At 42.9% G+C, this 18,211-nt stretch overlaps 1 protein-coding gene and 1 non-coding gene across 3 annotated transcripts; both read left to right on the top strand.

Moving 5' to 3' along the window:
• Window positions 1-39: 39 nt before the first annotated feature.
• Alkbh1 (alkB homolog 1, histone H2A dioxygenase) lies at window positions 40-17,987 on the top strand. 2 transcript variants are annotated; one of them, XM_029484527.2, is made up of 6 exons: window positions 40-227; window positions 3,739-3,847; window positions 5,432-5,561; window positions 9,827-9,917; window positions 12,362-12,555; window positions 15,025-17,987. In XM_029484527.2, the coding sequence occupies exons 1-6, from the start codon at window positions 45-47 to the stop codon at window positions 15,452-15,454; spliced, it is 1,137 nt and encodes a 378-aa protein (XP_029340387.1). In that variant the 5' UTR covers window positions 40-44; the 3' UTR covers window positions 15,455-17,987. The 2 variants fall into 2 exon arrangements, with proteins under 2 accessions (XP_029340387.1, XP_021034815.1); XM_021179156.3 differs by having other exon boundaries at window positions 5,399-5,561.
• LOC115032840 (small nucleolar RNA SNORA58) lies at window positions 6,348-6,480 on the top strand. The gene has a single exon (XR_003838500.1). It is a non-coding gene; the product is annotated as a small nucleolar RNA SNORA58 (small nucleolar RNA).
• Window positions 17,988-18,211: the final 224 nt, after the last annotated feature.

Here is an 18,211-nt window from a genome sequence, read left to right as displayed (position 1 = left end):
AATTTCGAGTTCTGCTTCCGGGCCAAACTGTTGGCAGCCTCGAGATGGGGAAGATGGCGGCTGCGGTGGCTTCATTAGCCACGCTGGCTGCAGATCCCAGAGAGGATGCTTTCCGGAAGCTTTTCCGCTTCTACCGGCAGAGCCGGCCGGGGACAGCGGACCTGGGAGCCGTCATCGACTTCTCAGAGGCGCACTTGGCTCGGAGCCCGAAGCCCGGCGTGCCCCAGGTAGGAAGGGAGTAGTGTGCGCCGCTCCGCACGCCTAGCGGCCGGCTGGGCCACCTCCGAGCCGGCTTTGCGGGGAAGCCCCTGCTGGGCCTGTCCAGTGAGCTGTAATGTCGAGCGATGAGCGACCAGCTGCCTCGCTGTCCCAACGCTCTGGGCCGCGGCTTGTGTCCTGCCGCCATTTCCCCCAACCCACGCGGGCCACGGCTTGTGCCCTGCCGCCATTTCACTCAACCCACGCGACCTTGCTAAGAAAGAAAGAAAGAGAGAGAGAAAGAAAAAAAAAATCTGGAAATTGCGCGTAACTCCTTAACTGTTTGCTTAATCTAATACGTTATTTTGTGTAATGCCCAGAAGAACATCTTCGTGGACGTTAGGGTGGCCTCATAGCTTCAGATAAAAGCAGCCATTTAATATGTCTCAAACCGCTAATCTGTTGGGCCTGAGACTTTGAAAATAAAGGTAAAATTAGGGGTTTTTTCCCTAAGAATCTAGGAGCCTGGAGAGTTAAGAGCTAGGTTTAGTTCCTTGCATCCACGTGGCAGCTCACAGCCGTCCGTAACTCTGTTTCCAGAGGATCAGACACCCTCCCTTGAGCTCCACAGGAGAGCACTCGTACACATATAAATAAATAGACTTCTAAGCTAAATCTAAACAACCTTCCTACCCTACCTATTTCTGCGTAAAGAGAACAAAATGAGAAGAAAGGGGGCAGAGGGTAAAGTGTAGGGGGCAGAGGGTAAAGTGTGGCTCTAGTGGTGTGTGTGTTTGTTTCCCATGGTCACATTTTAAATTTTTATTTATGTATGGTTTCTCAAGACAGGGTTTCTGTGTATCCTTGCCTCTGCCTCCTGAGGGCTGGGATAAAGGTGTGCACCAACCACTGCCTGGCCATAGTCATATTTAAAAAAAAAAAAAAAACTTAAACTCTGTCTCTGTTGAGACAGAGTCTCGTTTGAGAGCCCAGGCTGGCAGCTAACTGAACCAGGATGTCTTTGTAGTCACTTAAGAGAGAAAAAAATGTAACCCCATATTTGGCCTTGGTATTTATTGTGCAGGGATGGTCACATCAGAAGTTCTTAACTAGCTCAGAGGTAGGTAAAATTGGAGTCCAAAACTCTCAACTTCTCAGAAAGTTTGTTAGCAGATAAGGTTTTAGAGTCATGTGAATTACGTGTGGAAAGCATGTGCCTGAGATTAACATTGGACTCTGAAGAGCCCTTGGGTCATTCAGTCCTTTATCTCCATCCTGCGGTAATGCACGTCCTCACACCTCCCAGAAGTGCTCTTTTTTTGTTACACAGTGCTCAAAAATATAGTACGGATTGATTAAATGTAAGCTTGGCTTGTCAGTTTAACCAGCTCAGCAGGTTAATGCTAGCATTTTAGAGAAGCTATTGTCACAGAACGTCAGGTTAGAGCAGTGTAGGAAAAATGGCTAGAGAAAAATCAGAAAGGGGAAAAAAAAAAATTCCCTCAAAAAGCTCAGTCAGTGCCTTGGCTTCTTTGGCATAAAGAGTGATTTTGTAAATCTTATGGTCTGAGGATGTATCTGAGTATCCAGTGACCTATTTAAGAACTCATGACCAAATATTTTGCCAGCAATGTGTAACTAGAAAACTTAAGCTGATCAAGACTCTCCGGAAGTTTCTGATAGTCATTTTTATTGTAAAGATTGGTGGGCCTGGCATGCAGCTCTGTGGTGGAGTGTTTGCCTAGCGTGTTTAGACACTGGATTTGATGATTTCCCAGTGACAAAGAGAAAGGCATTTTTGTTGTTCTTATTGTTTGAGGCCTGTTTATATGCCAGTTATTTGTTATTTTGTCAGGAATTTTCCATCCTTGGAGAATGATTGAAACAGAAGCTCATTTCTCAAGCCAGGCGTGGCGCACACCTTTATTTCCAGGACTTGAAGACAGAGGCAGGCAGACAGAACTCTGAATTCCCAGACATCCAGGACTACATAGTAAGAGATTCATCTCCAAAACCCATTAGCAATAACAAAAAGCTCCTTTACCTTTGGAAAAAGAGGCATTTTAAAGCAAGCCACTTCTATTATTCATGGAAAAGTGAAGTGGTTTCAGGGTTTTTTTGTTTGTTTTCTTATGACATTGAGGTTTTTTGGTTTTTTTTTTTTTTTAAGATTTATTTATTTATTATATGTAAGTACACTGTAGCTGTCTTCAGACATTCCAGAAGAGGGCGCCAGATCTCGTTGCGGATGGTTGTGAGCCACCATGTGGTTGCTGGGATTTGAACTCTGGACCTTCGGAAGAGCAGTTGGGTGCTCTTACCCACTGAGCCATCTCACCAGCCCATGACATTGAGTTTTAGGGGTTTTGGATTTGGTTTCAATTTTTGTTTAAGTTGTGGGTTGTTTTGGTTTTGGGTGTTTTTTTTAGTTTGGTGGGTTCTTTTTTTCTTTCTTTCTTTAGATAGAATGTCTCTTTGTATCCCCAGCTGCTGTCCTGGAACTGGATTTGTAGACCCTGCTGGCCTCAAAATCACAGCCTCCCGGGTGCTGGGGTTAAAGATGTGTGTGCCATGACACCCGGCTACCTGCTGGGCCTTAGCCAGTGTAATGACTCATCTATAAGATGTCCTTGTGTGCAAAGAAAACTTTATGAGCTCCTAATGATTTATTTTTTAATAATAAAAACAAAGTTCTAGAATTAGCATTTGCTCTAAAGGTAGCAATGTCAGCAAATGGGACCCCTGGTGTTTTATGGAAATAACTTTGTGGCTAGAGTACTCTATTTTCTCAACCTACTCCTGCCTGATATTTTCCTATTGGTAACTACAACAAAGTGCTTCAGAAGCCATGTTTTAGCACTAGCCAGACCAAATAGCATTGTGACCTGAGATATATTGTACTTGCAAATGCGTTTTGTGAATCCTCTTAAATTAGCAAAAGTGTGTTCTCATAGAAAAAGGTTATCTTGAAAGTCAAAATTAGGGCTGGAGAGATGGCTCAGCAGTAAGAGCACTCTCCACTCTTCTAAAGGACCTGGGTTCAGTTCCCAGGACCTACATGGCAGCTCCTAACCATGCAGAGCTCCAATGCTAGGGAATCAATCCAATACTTCTCATCTCCACAGGCACCAGGCATGTACATGGTACACATACATACAGGCAAATGACTCATACACATAAAATGAATGTGTCTTAAAAATAAAAGAAGCCGGGCGTGGTGGCGCACGCCTTTAATCCCAGCACTCGGGAGGCAGAGGCAGGCGGATTTCCGAGTTCGAGGCCAGCCTGGTCTACAGAGTGAGTTCCAGGACAGCCAAGGCTACACAGAGAAACCCTGTCTCAAAAAACCAAAAAATAAAAGAAAGCCAAAACCAGTCTAGCTTAATTTTTCAGAAAATAATATTTGTTAGATGCATAAACTGGCCATAGGTCAAGTAGGTGAGGGAAGCTTGTATTAAGAACCCACAGCAGAAATGTCTTAGGAGGTCTCGGATTCTCAGGGATAACTTGCCCACTGACTTAGCTTTCTTCTCCTTCCAGGTGGTCAGGTTTCCTCTGAATGTGTCCTCTGTCACTGAGCGGGATGCCGAGAGGGTGGGACTTGAACCTGTGAGCAAGTGGCGGGCCTATGGACTCGAAGGCTATCCTGGTAAGGGCCTCTGTGAGAGAGAATGGGAAGTTAGGCAGTCATTCTGATTTCTTCCATAGCAAGAGCTGTGAATAGATATGTTCTTTAACATACCTAAAACACATTCATGCCCGACCCGGAACCTATCCTAGTTTTGCCGTCTCTGAAAAGTAGTCTGTTTAATGTTACCAAAGACTAAGGAAACTCAGAAGTATCGTAACAAATTAAATGAAAAAAATTAAAGATAGACTCTAAACTCTGCCATAACTGTGAACCTCAACTCTGCCAGAATTTTAAGGGAATAATAGACTGAATAATTTAGATTTTTGGTAAAAGCTACATCTGTGGTTTGTTATTTTGGTTTTTGGGTTTTGTTTTGTTTTAATGTGTGTGGATATACTGTAGCTGTCTTCAGACACACCAGAAGGTGACATCAGATGCCCATTACAGATGGTTGTGAGCCACCATATGGTTGCTGGGAATTGAACTCAGGACCTCTGGGAGAGCAGTCAGTGTTCTTAACGGCTGAGCCATCTCTGCAGCCCTGTACGATGGTTGTGAGCTGCCATGTTAGTGTTTGGAACCAAAACTGTCTCTGGAAGTGCTCTTAACTGCTGGCCCATATCTCTGGCCTAAGTTGAGAACATTTTTTTATTACATATGGGGTGGAGAAGGGTACGTGCACATACGTACTTAGAGGAGAGAAGAGTATATCAGATCTCTGCAGCTGGAGTTACAGCCAAATGAGCCACATTCTGAACTAGACTGCCTAGAGGCATTAAATTGGGAGTTACTTCAAAAGTGTGCACTGGATCAGACATATTCTTAATCTTTTGGAAATGTTAGAATAGTATTTTCTTATGTTGGAGTGTGGGGTTTTGCCTACACTTGGTCTGTGCACGACATGTGTACAGTGCTGGTCAAAGCAAGAAGACGGTGTCAGATGTTCTGAAATTGGACTTATATGTATTTATATGTTCAAGAAAGGTAGATTTGATGCTGAGAAACAAAATAGACTAGTAACTAGTGTTCCACTTACTGGATGAATGTATGATTAATTAAATCCAGTATTGGAGGTAGACTTACTATATGCAAAAGTGACTTGGGGGAGTCTTGTGACTTATTGGGACTGGATAAAAGTCTAAGGGTGAATTTTCAGTTCTAAAGTTGCTTTAGGATAACACGGTTGACAGCTAACTTTGTAGATTATGTATTCCTCTTGAGAATGTCCCCAAAAGTCAGATATTTACACTGTCTCATGTTCGTCAGAAGTTGGTTTTTCATTAACTTTAAATAGTAAGGATATGGGAAGTAAACAAGAGAATAGTAGGCATAAGAATACAAAAAAAGAGCAGGGCATGGCAGCGCATACCTTTAATCCCAGCACTCTGGAGGCAGAGGCAGGCGGATTTCTGAGTTCAAGGCCAGCCTAGTCTACAAAGTGAGTTCCAAGACAGCCAAGGCTATACAGAGAAACTCTGTCTCGAAAAACCGAAAAGAAAAGAATATGAAAAAAGAATCCAGAAAAATTTCAACACACACACATATACACCCATCTTTTGTCTTTTATAGGATTTATTTTCATTCCAAACCCCTTCCTCCCAGGATGCCAGAGGCACTGGGTAAAACAGTGCCTTAAGTTGTACTCCCAGAAACCTAATGTATGTAACCTGGACAAGCACATGACTAAAGAAGAGACCCAAGGACTGTGGGAACAGAGCAAAGAGGTCCTAAGGTGAGTAGCTGGGTTGTTTTGTTTGGCTCCCCTCCCCCCATTTCTACACAGCACTGTTCTTTTGTTTCCCCAAGAACATTTGGACAGAGGATTTAACGGTTATATTAAACTGAGATCCACTTTGAAGATTTTTATCGTAGCTTAGACACTGAGTTCTAGACACTGAGTTCGTCCACATTCATCATCACATGTTGTTTTAATTCTGATTCAGGCATTTTTATATAAAGTATGTTCCTTTAAAGACTCATAAGAAGAACTAATAGCACTTGTGTTTTACATGGAGTTGCTCACGCTAGCTTTTTTTGTGACGGGTCTGTTGTTGCTCATGGAAGAACTAGTGCCTGGATGTTGATGTTTCAACATTCATTCCACAAATACTCATTGGAGAAATCAATTGGGTACCTAGGCATTGAGACACAAAACTTATTAGGATATGGACACTCTTCTCATTGAGTAATCTTTAAAGGAATTACCTATGAAAGTAATTACAGTGGAGCTGAGAAAACTTTGTAATAGTGGGTAGGAGCTTGGGGAACACAGAGGAAATAATTCTTCTAAACAGGGTGAATGTATCCACGAAAAATTACTTTTTAATACTGGTTTTTATAATTGTATCTAATTTTTTTCTCTCTCTCTGGCCATTTCAACTATTCTTCAAAAATGACAAGAGATTTGCCATTCAGAACAGTGGACAGTCTGGTTAGAGGTATTAACCAGTCTGAGCAGAGATGTGGTATTTGAGACAGTATGTTCTGTGAGGTGTGTACTTCAGATTCAAAAGAAGATGGGCATATCCGTAGACCTTGCTTGACTCTGTCTGTGGCCAAGCAGGGGGGACAGAGTATGCGAGAGTAATTGGAGTTCATGCAAGTTAACCAGCTTACTCAGTAGCTGGGTGAATTGCAGTACTCCAACATTCTGCTTCCATCCGCTCAGTTCTCATGCTGCAGGGTGGTGGTATTTAACCTGCTTGTTTATTTCTATTCTAAAAGGGGAAACAAGAAAACACTTCCTGACTTCTATGATTTTTGTAAAAACGTGAATAAGGACATTTAAATAGATTGATTGGCAAAATCCAGTGTAGAGTTTATACATGAACTTGAGAGTGGTCACTGATGTGGCAGGGTTGGACTAACTTATAGGAGATGCTTCCTGGCAGTCACAGGTACAGTAGACAAACAGGAAGTGGGCATTTTAGGTAGAGTAGGACCAAACTGTACAGGGTTTAACACTAGAGCAGCAGCTCTGGAGTCAGATTGCCTGTCTTCAGGTCCACAGTAGCTGGGGAATCTTGACCAAGTTTTTTAACGTTTCCTTCCTGAGTGTTGTGAATGTGGGTGAGAAGTCCTTAGGAGATGCTTGTTGGAATGATACCAGCTTGGTGGCCCATCTGCCCTTCATGCCATAAACTGTTAGCCTGATTCTAGGGGAAATAAAAGACTGTCTTATGTGGGAAGGGAAAGTGGTTTCCTTTAAAGCTTCCTTAGTCCATAGTTTGAGGTACATGTAGGAGCCGTGAGGGAAGGAAACCTTCCCTGTTCTTCAGCTTTTAGTGCTTCCCTTAGGACTGAAGGCAGTGTAAGGGACGGGGTGGCTGAGTGAAATTACAGTGCTTGACGGGCAGTGGTGGCGCACGCCTTTAATCCCAGCAGAGGCAGGCAGATCTCTGCCAGCCTGGTCTACAGAGTGGGTTCCAGGATAGCCAGGGCTACATAGAGAAACCCTGTCTCGGGGAAAAAAAAAGAAAAGAGAAAGAAATTACAGTGCTTAATAGCACTAAACCAGCCTGTGTTTTCAAATAACTTATTCTTTCCTTCTGATATGATTATAGAAATCTCAGCTGCGTTCTGAGATAGCTCAGATGAACCTCTGTAATAAATCAATTAATAGCCAATGGGGAATACTTTTCTGTCTATTAGCAAAAATAAAAATGGTGGTGGTTATGCCTTAAGTTGTCAAAGCCAGAAGAAATTGATATTCTGAGACCTTGTGCTGACAGCACTAAAAATCAGTTGGGGCTCTAGTTCTCATCCTGGTGCTGTGTGATGTATGTCTCAGTGTTCTCACTGGGATGATCCGTCCAGGTATGTGGGTCATGCTATGCTCCAGTCCTGAGGTTCTCTCCACTCCCAAAGTCTGTAGCGTAAAAAGCAGCACTGTTCAGGAAGCTCCCCCAAAGTCTTCCCACGCTGGGGACCAGGAACAAAGAGGCCTCTGAGGATCCTTCCCTTTTATCTCCACAGAATCTGACTATTAGAAAGGCAGTAAAGCCGGGCCTGGTGGCGCACGCCTAATTTAATCCCAGCACTTGGGAGGCAGAGGCAGGTGGATTTCTGAGTTTGAGGCCAGCCAGGGCTACACAGAGAAACCCTGTCTCGAAAAACCAAAAAAAAAAAAAAAAGAAAGGCAGTAAAGCTGTAGTACGTGAGTATTCAGAGAAACAGGGCTTCAGAGTGATTTTGTGTCGATGTGTGCTCTGTTCCGGGTGCTATAGCTAGAGTCTCACTCAGAAGACAGTTGGGATTGGGTAATAGAGTTCTACTTGCCTAGGCCCTGTGTTCCTCAATATGATCTGGTGACGCTGCCCAAAGTTAGCACAAACTATTTCAGACATCAGGTTTGAGGACTTCCTAGGCTAGTCAGGGTTAGGGTTACAACCACTGATTTTAGCTTCAGGGGTGTTTTGTGACCCCTTTGTGTTTAGTAATTCACTAGAAGAAAACACTGTGGTTGCCCCTCCATATCAAGTCAGGACAGAGTACTCTATGTGTTGGTTGATAAACCAGCCAGTGAGTTCCAAATTCTAGTGGCCATAAATTTTTTAGCATTTTGTTGAATAGTCACTACTGATTAAAACATTAGTCATTTGAGCTTGGGAGGTGGCGCTAAGAGAAAGTTTTTCCTTATTAGAACATGGACCGCAGGTCAATTCCCCAGAACCCAGGTGATTTATTTTGTTTTAGTTGAGGGGGAGGGGGAGACCAGGCATAGCCTTGCCGTGATACAAAGACTGGGAAGATAACTTACTTGGTAAAATGTTTGTCACTCGAACTTGAGGATCTGAATTCAATAACAACAAAAAGCATACTGGCACTTACTTGTAATCCCTGGGGCTTACTTGCTAGTCTATTCAAGAAGCCCCTGTTAGGTAAAGGCAAGATAGACAGACACCTTGGCATTAACACCCAATTTGACCTCTAGCCTCTTAAGGGCATGCACATCCACACACATACAGGCACTTACACATGAATACACACAAGTCAATAGCCATGTGATTGAATTCAGTCTTTAGGCCACGCCCATTCTGGAAATGCAACTAATGCCACTTAACATAAAACACGGTGGCTTTTGTCGGATTCAGCATCATCCTGAATCATCACTCCTTAGAATAAACCCAGGTGTGATGCAAGGGCTACCGTGATTAACAGTGGGATTGCTGTCAGGAAATCTGAGGGTTTAATCAAATTCCTTGTTATATAACACTGTAGACTAAGCATAAACCCATCAGTTCCCCTTCTAGCTCCCAAATAATTGGTACAAAGACCTGTTAAGTTTAATAACAAGCTACAGGCCTAGCTAAGTTCTGAGTTATTCTAACCCTCTAAAGCCTTGTTATTTGCCATCTGACTTGCCCTAGCTTGTTCTGGTCCGTGTGTATCGTCATGTCTGCTCCCTCATGGCAACCTCATGGTCTCTTACTTCCCTGGCCCTGGGATCAGAAGTCCAGGCTTCCTGTCTCCTCTGCCCAACCATAGGCTGATCAACTCTTTATTAACCAATCAGATAATTCTAGAACATTCTTTACACAATATTGATAGAGAAGATGATTCAATAATCATGACAGTGCTAGCATCCAGACTGGTATCAGATCTGTGGGCACAGAAATCAGCAACTGAATATACAGTGCCTCAGACCAACCCCAAGGGGCTGGAGAGATGGCTCAGCAGGTAAGAGCACTGACTGTTCTTTCAAAGGTCCTGAATTCAAATCCCAGCAACCACATGGTAGCACACAACCACCAATAATGAGATCTGACATCCTCTTTGGCTGCCTCTGAAGTCAGCTACAGTGTACTTACATATAATAATAAATAAATCTTTGGGCCGGAGCAAGCCGGGGTTGACCTGAGCAAGCAGAGATCCTAAAATTCAATTTCCAACAACCTCATGAAGGCTTACAACAGCTACAGTGTACTCAAGTAAATAAATGGATTATAAATCTTTTTTTTAAAGATGATTAAATTCTCTTGGTTATAATCTTTGCAGGTCTAAAGAAGTGACTAAGCGAAGACCCCGAAGTTTACTAGAGAGACTGCGCTGGGTCACCCTGGGCTACCATTATAACTGGGACAGTAAGGTATTTGCTTTATTTCTTTGTTGTACATTTATAGGTTGTTGGGCCCCTGTGGTTAGATTTGTTCCTAAACAAACATGAAATACCATGGCCATAGCAAAGAGTGTCATGAGCATGCCTATACCATTTAAAGGAGGGGCTGTGACCATTGCCTCCTTTACTTCTGCCTTGAATCCTTCCTCTGACCTCATGAGGATTCCCAGCACCCATGTGGTAGCTCATATCCACCAAGGGATCTGAAGCTCTCCTCTGGCCTCTCTGGGCAGTAAGTACACACACGGTACACAGATATGCATACAAGTGAAACACTCATACACATTAAATCATGTTTGTAAAAGCTTAGATTATTTGACTGACTGATACCTGTGAAGTCTTTCTAGCTGTACCTCACTGTTCTAAGCAGTTAGATATCCTGACAAAAGCTAACCAATGCATATTTTCATTTGGTCTAATTATTTTTGCGTACTTCGAAATTACCCTTTCTTTACTAAGAAAATGAGAATTGAAAATTACTAAGAACTACAAGAATATTCAAAGAAAACCATAGGCAATAAGAAAGGAGAACAATGTGCAGGCAGTTTGGATGTGTCTAAAGTTATCAATGGGGCAAGACTAGACAGCAGCCCTGAGTAATTGTCTAAAGGACTTAAGCTCAAAATAATATAGGGCACCTTAGTATCTTTAACAACAACCTTCCAGTTTAAGAATGGCTTGTGCCTTTAATCCCATCACACAGGAGGCAGATCTCTTGAGTTCAAGGCCAACCTGGTCTATAAGATCATGTTCTAGATCAGCCAGGGCTGTTACACAGAGAAACCCTGTCTCATAAAAACTAAAAAAGAAGAGAAACAAAAGTTCCAATCAAAGAGCAAAAGCCATCCACAGAAAAGCATTGTTTTACCTACAATTGGTTCCATTCTTGATGATTTTGTGACTTGTTCCAACTAGACTGCACCAGAACACTAGTGGAGTTGTTTAAGATTTATTTTATAAATATGAATACACTGTAGCTGTCTTCAAACATCAGAAGTGGGCATCAGATCCCATTTGAGATGGTTGTGAACCACCCTGTGGAAATTGGACCGAGGACCTCTGGAAGAGCAGTCAGTGCTCTTAACCACTGAGCCATCTCTCCAGCCCCCAAGATGTTAGTTTAATTTAGCACAGGAAGCAGGGAGAGTGAAGGAGCATCTGACCTACAGGTATGCACAGTCCAGAAAGCCCTGACTCCTAATGGCAGGCTTGTCATGCTTGAGCAGCATATGCTGAGGGTGAGGGTTAAGAGAAACAAAAGCAGGCTATGGAGATAAATGGCTGAGAAAAGATTTCCAATTTAAGATCCTCCCTAGGCCATGATTTAAGTCAGACTTAATCCAGATGTTTTAAGCATATCATCTTATCAGATTGACCAAGTAAATAGCCATCAAGTCAGGTTGCAAACTGACTATAGTGTTTTAATAAATATTAAAATGTTAAATAGGAACCCCACCCTCCCTGTGGAACTATATACTTGCTGGGAAAGGAAGAGATTTTCTTTAGTAGTAGCCACTGGTAAAGTACCAGAGTTCCTATAAATAACACTGCTAAAACTCTGGATCACCAAGAAAGTAAGAGTAATGAGAAGAAGACATGAGAGTAGAAGAGGGAAGGGGCAGGGAGGGCAAACAAGAGGACTTAAGGCATAACTGTGGTTAAAAAAATACATTTTATTTATTTTATTTATATATATATTGTCACAATGAAACACATCTATAATTAATATGTTAACACAGATGTTCACATATACAAAAATTTGAGGTGATAGTACAAGATGCCATGCCTAATTATTTCTGACATCTTTCACCAATAAAGTATCTTTGTCTCAGTGATCCACAATCATAGTGAAGGGGGAGACGGTTCTTTCAGATTTCCTCAGACTGTCTCCTTCATAGTGCAGTCTTACTTACGTTACTCGTCTTGTTCCTTAGGCTCTCTTGGTCATAACAGTCCTGGGTTGCCTTTAACCTAAGGGACCTGTCCTGCTTAGGATTCAGATATGCTAGGGTGGTAGAGAAGTTGCTTCTGTGTATATGCCAAGATGTGTAGTTTTATGTGGCTTACCTCTGCCTTGCATGGCTGGTGCTCCATACAATGAATAGTTTATTATTACATTTCTGTATTGCCTCAAGGGTGGGGAGATTCCCAGCAGGGGATCAGGGCACACGCACACTTGTTTGCCAGCACTTAAGAGGCAAAGTCAGAAGGATCATTCAAGTTGAACACTGGCCTAGTGTGTATAACAGGTTCCAGCTAGCCGGAGCTGAGTTGGGAGAACCTAAGAAAGAATGGGCTAGGGAGATGGGTAGGTGCCTGTTTGAACAGTAGTTAGTGAGGTAAAAGATTTTATTCGACGATTTCCTATGGTCTGAGATCGTTTATTTTTCCTATTTTCTCTACTTTTACCAAAGAAATACTCAGCAGATCATTATACACCTTTCCCTTCTGACCTGGCTTTCCTCTCAGAGCAAGTCGCCACTGCCTGTGGATTTCAGGGTTTCCAAGCAGAAGCAGGGATCCTGAATTACTACCGCCTAGACTCCACACTGGGAATCCACGTGGACAGATCTGAGCTAGATCACTCCAAACCCTTGCTTTCCTTCAGGTAACTTAATTTCAGGAATTTCAGATTGGTTGGTTGGTTGGTTGGTTGGTTGGTTGGTTGGTTGGTTGGTTGGTTGGTAAGGCATTTTAAAGCAGAAAGTAGTAAAGATTTAGGTTTTATGAGAGATATTGTCATTGCTATATATAGTAAGCGAGTTAGAACCAATTTTTGTTGTTATTGTTTTGTTTTTTAAAAGCAGAGCAACATACAGAGTAAAACATGAAGCCTGCATGAAGTTTTAAAAGAAAAGATGCATCATCAAAACCTAGATGTGTTGAGATTCAGCACATGCTTTGCACATCTGCTGCATCACGTGTTATTTTGTAGCAGGTCTCTCAGCTCTCATGGTAATGTATGAGGAGCAGATCATAGGCTGGTCACTCAGAAATGCAAGCCAGAATAGTTTCAAAGTGATGACTTGTGGGCTGAGGAGATAGCTCAGTAAGTTAAGTAACTTGCTGCACTAGAGAACCTGAGTTCAGAACCCAGGTAAAAATCCAGGCATGTGAAACAGCATTTGCTTGTAATCGTGGGGGGCAGGAGATGAGGCCTGTGAGATGGCTCATCAGATAAAGGCTACAAGCCTGTTGACCTAAGTTCAGTCTTAGAGCCCTGTTGCAGGATATTTGATCACACTGTGACCCCCAAGATTGTGTTATTTACTGGGGGGGGGGGGTGGTACCTGTTTCAGCCGGGTGTAGTGGTGCGTGCCTTTAATCCCAGCACTCAGGAGGCAGAGACAGGCGGATTTCTGAGTTTGAGGCCAGCCTGGTCTACAGAGTGAATTCCAGGACAACCTGGGCTATACAGAGAAACCCTGTCTTGAAAAAAAAAAAAAAAAACTGTTTCTAGTTGTGCTGTAGACCACCCTTGGTACACAAAATCCAAAAAAATAAAGGTAAAGTTAGTTTGTAGAAGGAAGCACCCATGTTTAATAGTGATGTCTAATTGAGCGGCAGACAGTGTTGAATCAGAGAAAGATTTGACAGAATAGGATGTGTCCAACACTCACAAGGCAGAGGAAGAGACATGAAGAAAGAACAAGCTAGACCCTGGTAAAGAACGAATGAGAAGGAGCCAGAAGATTAGAATAGATCACTAGAGTTAGTCTGAGACTAATATAGTAAGATACTGAGAGAAGCTGGATTGAATCAGTCAGCATGGAGAGGAGTTTTGAGCTAAGACTGCTGGGTTGAACCATCAAGCCAGAGCTCAGAAAGAACTAGTACAAGGAAGCTAATTAAGCAGCAAGTCTCAGAGGCCTAGACTAGATTGTACAGAGGCTAGAAGCTTCCGGGACTAGACCCAGGTGAGCAGATGGAGGCAGGAAGCCGGGAGGGAGAGCACAGTTATTTCAGGCAAATAAAGGTTGCTTTGACAGGGCCCACACGGACAAGGGAGTGAAGCGCCTCTCCAGGAGTAACCCTGAGCTTTCCCACATCACTGTGGCATGAGCATAGCTACACAGAAATAAGGAAACAAACAGTGACATTTCTGAAAGGCTCAGTAAGATGGCTCAGTGGGCAGAAGCACTTCCCTAACAAGCCCGATCGATGGCCTGGACTTGGTGCCCAGACTCCACAGCAGGAGAGAACTCCTAAGTGTTCTCTGCCCACCATGTGTGCTCCATAGCACATTCACACACATGATTAGATGCACAGACAGAAATAATGAGGTATAAATTTTAAAATGCAGAGCTAGAGGGATTTGGTGGTTAAAACTACTTGTTGCTCTTCTAGATAACTAAAGTTGATTCTCAGCACCCGCTTGGTGGCTCACAACCTCCTGAAACTCCAGCCCAGGCAATCCGGTTCACTGTTCTGGCTCTGAGAACAGTGGGCACATGTATACAAACATGCATGTGGGCAACACCCATACATGTTTGGAAAACAGAATTTAAAAAGTGGAAACGCAATTATATAAGATATCAGCATTAACTTTTGGCCTCTCCAGAGATGCACACAGATCAAAAGTGAATAAGAATCATGAGATGGCTTAGCAGGTAAAGTCACCTGCCACCACTCACATCCTGAGTTAACCACTGATAGCTGTGTAGCAGGAAGAACTGGCTCCTGTGAATTGTCCTCTGGCTTCCACACACTGTTGCCGATTAAGTAAAGAAATATGGGCTGGTGAGATGGCTCAGTGGGTAAGAGCACCCGACTGCTCTTCCGAAGGTCCAGAGTTCAAGTCCCAGCAACCACATGGTGGCTCACAACCATCCGTAACGAGACCCGGCGCCCTCTTCTGGAGTGTCTGAAGACAGCTGCAGTGTACTTACATATAATAAATAAATAAATCTTTAAAAATAAATAAATAAATCTTAAAAAAAAAAAGGAAATATAAGAACTTGGAAACAATGTCCGTCGAAATGAAAAGAGAATATAAGTTGGCAGTGTACTTCACTAATGTAACTAATAACACAAACCTCTCTCTTTCTCTTTTTTTTTTTTTTTTTTTTTTTTGTAGCTTTGGACAATCTGCCATCTTTCTCCTGGGTGGCCTCAAGAGAGATGAAGCCCCCACCGCCATGTTTATGCACAGTGGTGACATCATGGTAATGTCGGGTTTCAGCCGCCTGTTAAATCATGCGGTCCCTCGAGTCCTTCCACATCCTGATGGGGAGTGCCTGCCTCACTGCCTGGAGACACCTCTCCCAGCTGTCCTCCCTAGCAACTCATTGGTTGAGCCCTGTTCTGTGGAGGACTGGCAGGTGTGTGCCACCTACCTGAGAACTGCTCGAGTTAATATGACTGTGCGTCAGGTACTGGCCACAGGCCAGGACTTTCCTTTAGAACCCGTGGAGGAGACAAAAAGAGACATTGCTGCAGATGGTTTGTGCCATCTGCATGACCCAAATAGCCCAGTAAAACGGAAAAGGTTAAATCCTAACAGCTAAAACTTAGGGGCTAGATTCTCTTACTCAGACAGGCTTTTGTTGCCACACACAGGGACAGGAAGAAGTCATCTATGATGTTGCTGCTTTGGGCCCATCTTAGAGTGAAAACTGATTAGTTTGTCCAAAGAAGTGTCCTAAGCGATCCAGTTTGAAGCTCTTAGGAGTGTGTGTTTCTCATACCATATTGGTATCATGATCCACACAGACAAGCATCCGAGGGAGGAGGAAGTGAGTCAGCACCTCAGTTTGTTAGGAAATCCTGTTTCTCCCAGCACTGTGTGACTTATGATCCAGCCACCAGAATTCCTAACTCCTCCTAGTCATCAAATTAATTCTTCGGCTCTTCACTCTTCTCTGCTCTCACAGAGGAATCTTAAGCAGATGAAGACAATGGAATTAAAGTGTCCCTAGGAGCCACAGTTGTCACTTGGTTGGTAGAGCACATGCTTGCCATGCACGGAACCCTGGGTTCAATATCCAGCACCTCGTAAGCCAGGTGTGGCGTAATGCACTTGTAGTGCACTCCAAGGGTAGAAGATCAGACGGTCAAGGTGACCTTGCATCTATAGACTCTTCCTAGTAGGTTTTTAATTTGTTTTAAATAACTAAAAGTCTCTAGGGTGTTTTGTTAGCTGTTTTCTCCATGAATAAACTCACTCTATTTTAAATTAAAGACCTGTGTCTGTCTTTGAAGGCTGCTGTATCAGGCATCCACTTTGTCCTCCTTTTATTATGTGTTGTATTGTTCATGCTATTGAAGTTTAGGTATTTTTCCCCTAAGCTCTGTGTTGTGCCAGAATGTTCCTTGACCCTCTGGTCACTGGTGTCAGAATACAATGTCACCTCCATGAGGGAATTTTGGTTATTTTCCATCTTTCTCAGCCCTGTCCTCCACTCTCTTTATTTATTTGCACTTGGGTTTGTGTGATAACAGTGGGTGTGGTATTTTTTAATAGGAAAAAAAATTAGAAATCCCTTATATAAGCTGCTTTCTGAAATTAGTGGGAAATTTTTATGTAATTTGCCTTTGGGAAAGTTACTTAACTTTTCTTTGATAGTTCCTTAAATTTGACTCACATGAAACCACCAAGCTATTTTTCTGTTCTTGTTTTGGTAAACCCAACAGAAAGTTTATCAATGCCATTAAAACAATCTCTTTAGCTGTGCTGTGGTAGTACATGCCTTAGTCCCAGCACTCAGGATGTGGAGGCAGGTGGATTTCTGAATTCAAGGCCACCTTGGTCTACAAAGGACAGCCAAGGCTGTCTAAGGAAACCCTGTCTCAAGCAGGGGGAAAAAAACCCAGACTTTATAGAGTATCAGATAAAGGCACTACGTGGCTATGAGGAGGGTTCATAAGAATATGCTGTGACACATAAAATTCTTTAAAGTAGCCGGGCGTGGTGGCGCACGCCTTTGATCCCAGCACTCGGGAGGCAGAGGCAGGTGGATTTCTGAGTTCCAGGCCAGCCTGGTCTACAAAGTGAGTTCCAGGACAGTCAGGGCTATCAGAGAAACCCTGTCTCGAAAAACAAAAAAAAAAAAAAAAAAAATTCTTTAAAATTCCAACATCCAGAATTAATTTCTTAAATGAGGAGCAGCTGGAGAGATGACCCAAAAGAACCCAGATTCAGTTCCCAGCACCTATATACATGACAGCTCTTAAGTATCTGTAACTCCAATTCAAGGGACCCAACACTCTCTGGCCTCTGGACCCCAAGCGCACATATGACACATACTTTAAGAGGCACAATACTCAAACATAAAAAGTTTGTGTAATGGGGTGTGTGTGTTATTTAAGTTAAGAGTGCAAGGTTGGAAAGTTCTACGGAACCTAGAAGATCTGATCGGCACCTTGATAGAACAAATTTAGCCTCCTAAGAAAGTGCATCTGAAGGAAGGACCTAGGAAAGAACAGTACTGTTTTTCCAAGAATGAAGTTAAAATGCAGCAGAGAGTCCAGTTGCCATGGTGTCCATGCACAGGTGCAGGGAGGCTTCGCCATGCTCTGCTCTACTGTAAGGATTGTGGAGCATGGTCCCATGCAGTGTCCTCGTTCCCCTCAGAAACCATGTGACCATACTAAATGTTTTCAGGGAGTGTTCTTGGGCCCAATAAGTTTCACTACTGAGATTTGAGTCTACAAAAGTTATCAGGGCCATCCAGGGAGGTTTTTGTTCAGCGTTTATCAGAGTGAAGACCTGAAGCGAGTCCCATGAGGAAGCGGCTGCTCATTTCTCCACAGATGAATGGTTCGGGAGCGCCCTCCAGGAACTGAGTCCCACCAGCATTGCACCCACATACAGAAAACCAGTCACCTTTTCAAGGACAGCAGGAAAATGGACAACTATTTATACCTTAGGAAGTCTGGCCGTTGCCTATACAGGGCAGCATTTTGTACAGATTGTTAAATATCCCTTAATTCTTATTTAAGTTTTGTATGTTTGATGTTTTGCCTGTTCCTGATGTTTCTATTTACAGATTTCTAAGAGAAACTGTTCAGCATGTGAATATTTTTATGCTTCCCTGTACCTCTCAGGTTATATTGATAATCTTTAAATGCTTATCTTAAAAATAAACTTTTATTTTTTCAGAAAGTGGTAATTAAATTTTATTTCATGTGTGGGGATGTTTTGCCTTCTTAGATGTCAGAGGAGCCCTTGCTTGTCCACTTGCTGTGGAAACCAGAAGAGAGAGAGCATTGGAGTCCCAGGAATTGGAATTCTAGATGTTTGTGAGATGCCATGTGAGCTCTGG

The sequence above is a fragment of the Mus caroli genome, unplaced genomic scaffold, assembly GCF_978045245.1.
Source record: "Mus caroli unplaced genomic scaffold, Mus_caroli_1 scaffold_14, whole genome shotgun sequence".
Lineage (NCBI taxonomy): Eukaryota > Metazoa > Chordata > Mammalia > Rodentia > Muridae > Mus > Mus caroli.
The sequence above is the reverse complement of the archived record's forward strand: the minus strand, read 5'-3'. Positions and strand labels throughout refer to the sequence as shown.

Bases quoted from the DNA above. Each gene is read 5' to 3' on its own strand.
- Alkbh1 (XM_021179156.3), top strand. From the start codon at position 45: ATGGGGAAGATGGCGGCTGCGGTGGCTTCATTAGCCACGCTGGCTGCA. The intron at 5,562-9,826 runs GTGAGTAGCTGG...TAATCTTTGCAG, and splicing joins CAGAGCAAAGAGGTCCTAAG to GTCTAAAGAAGTGACTAAGC. The intron at 12,556-15,024 runs GTAACTTAATTT...TTTTTTTTGTAG, and splicing joins AAACCCTTGCTTTCCTTCAG to CTTTGGACAATCTGCCATCT.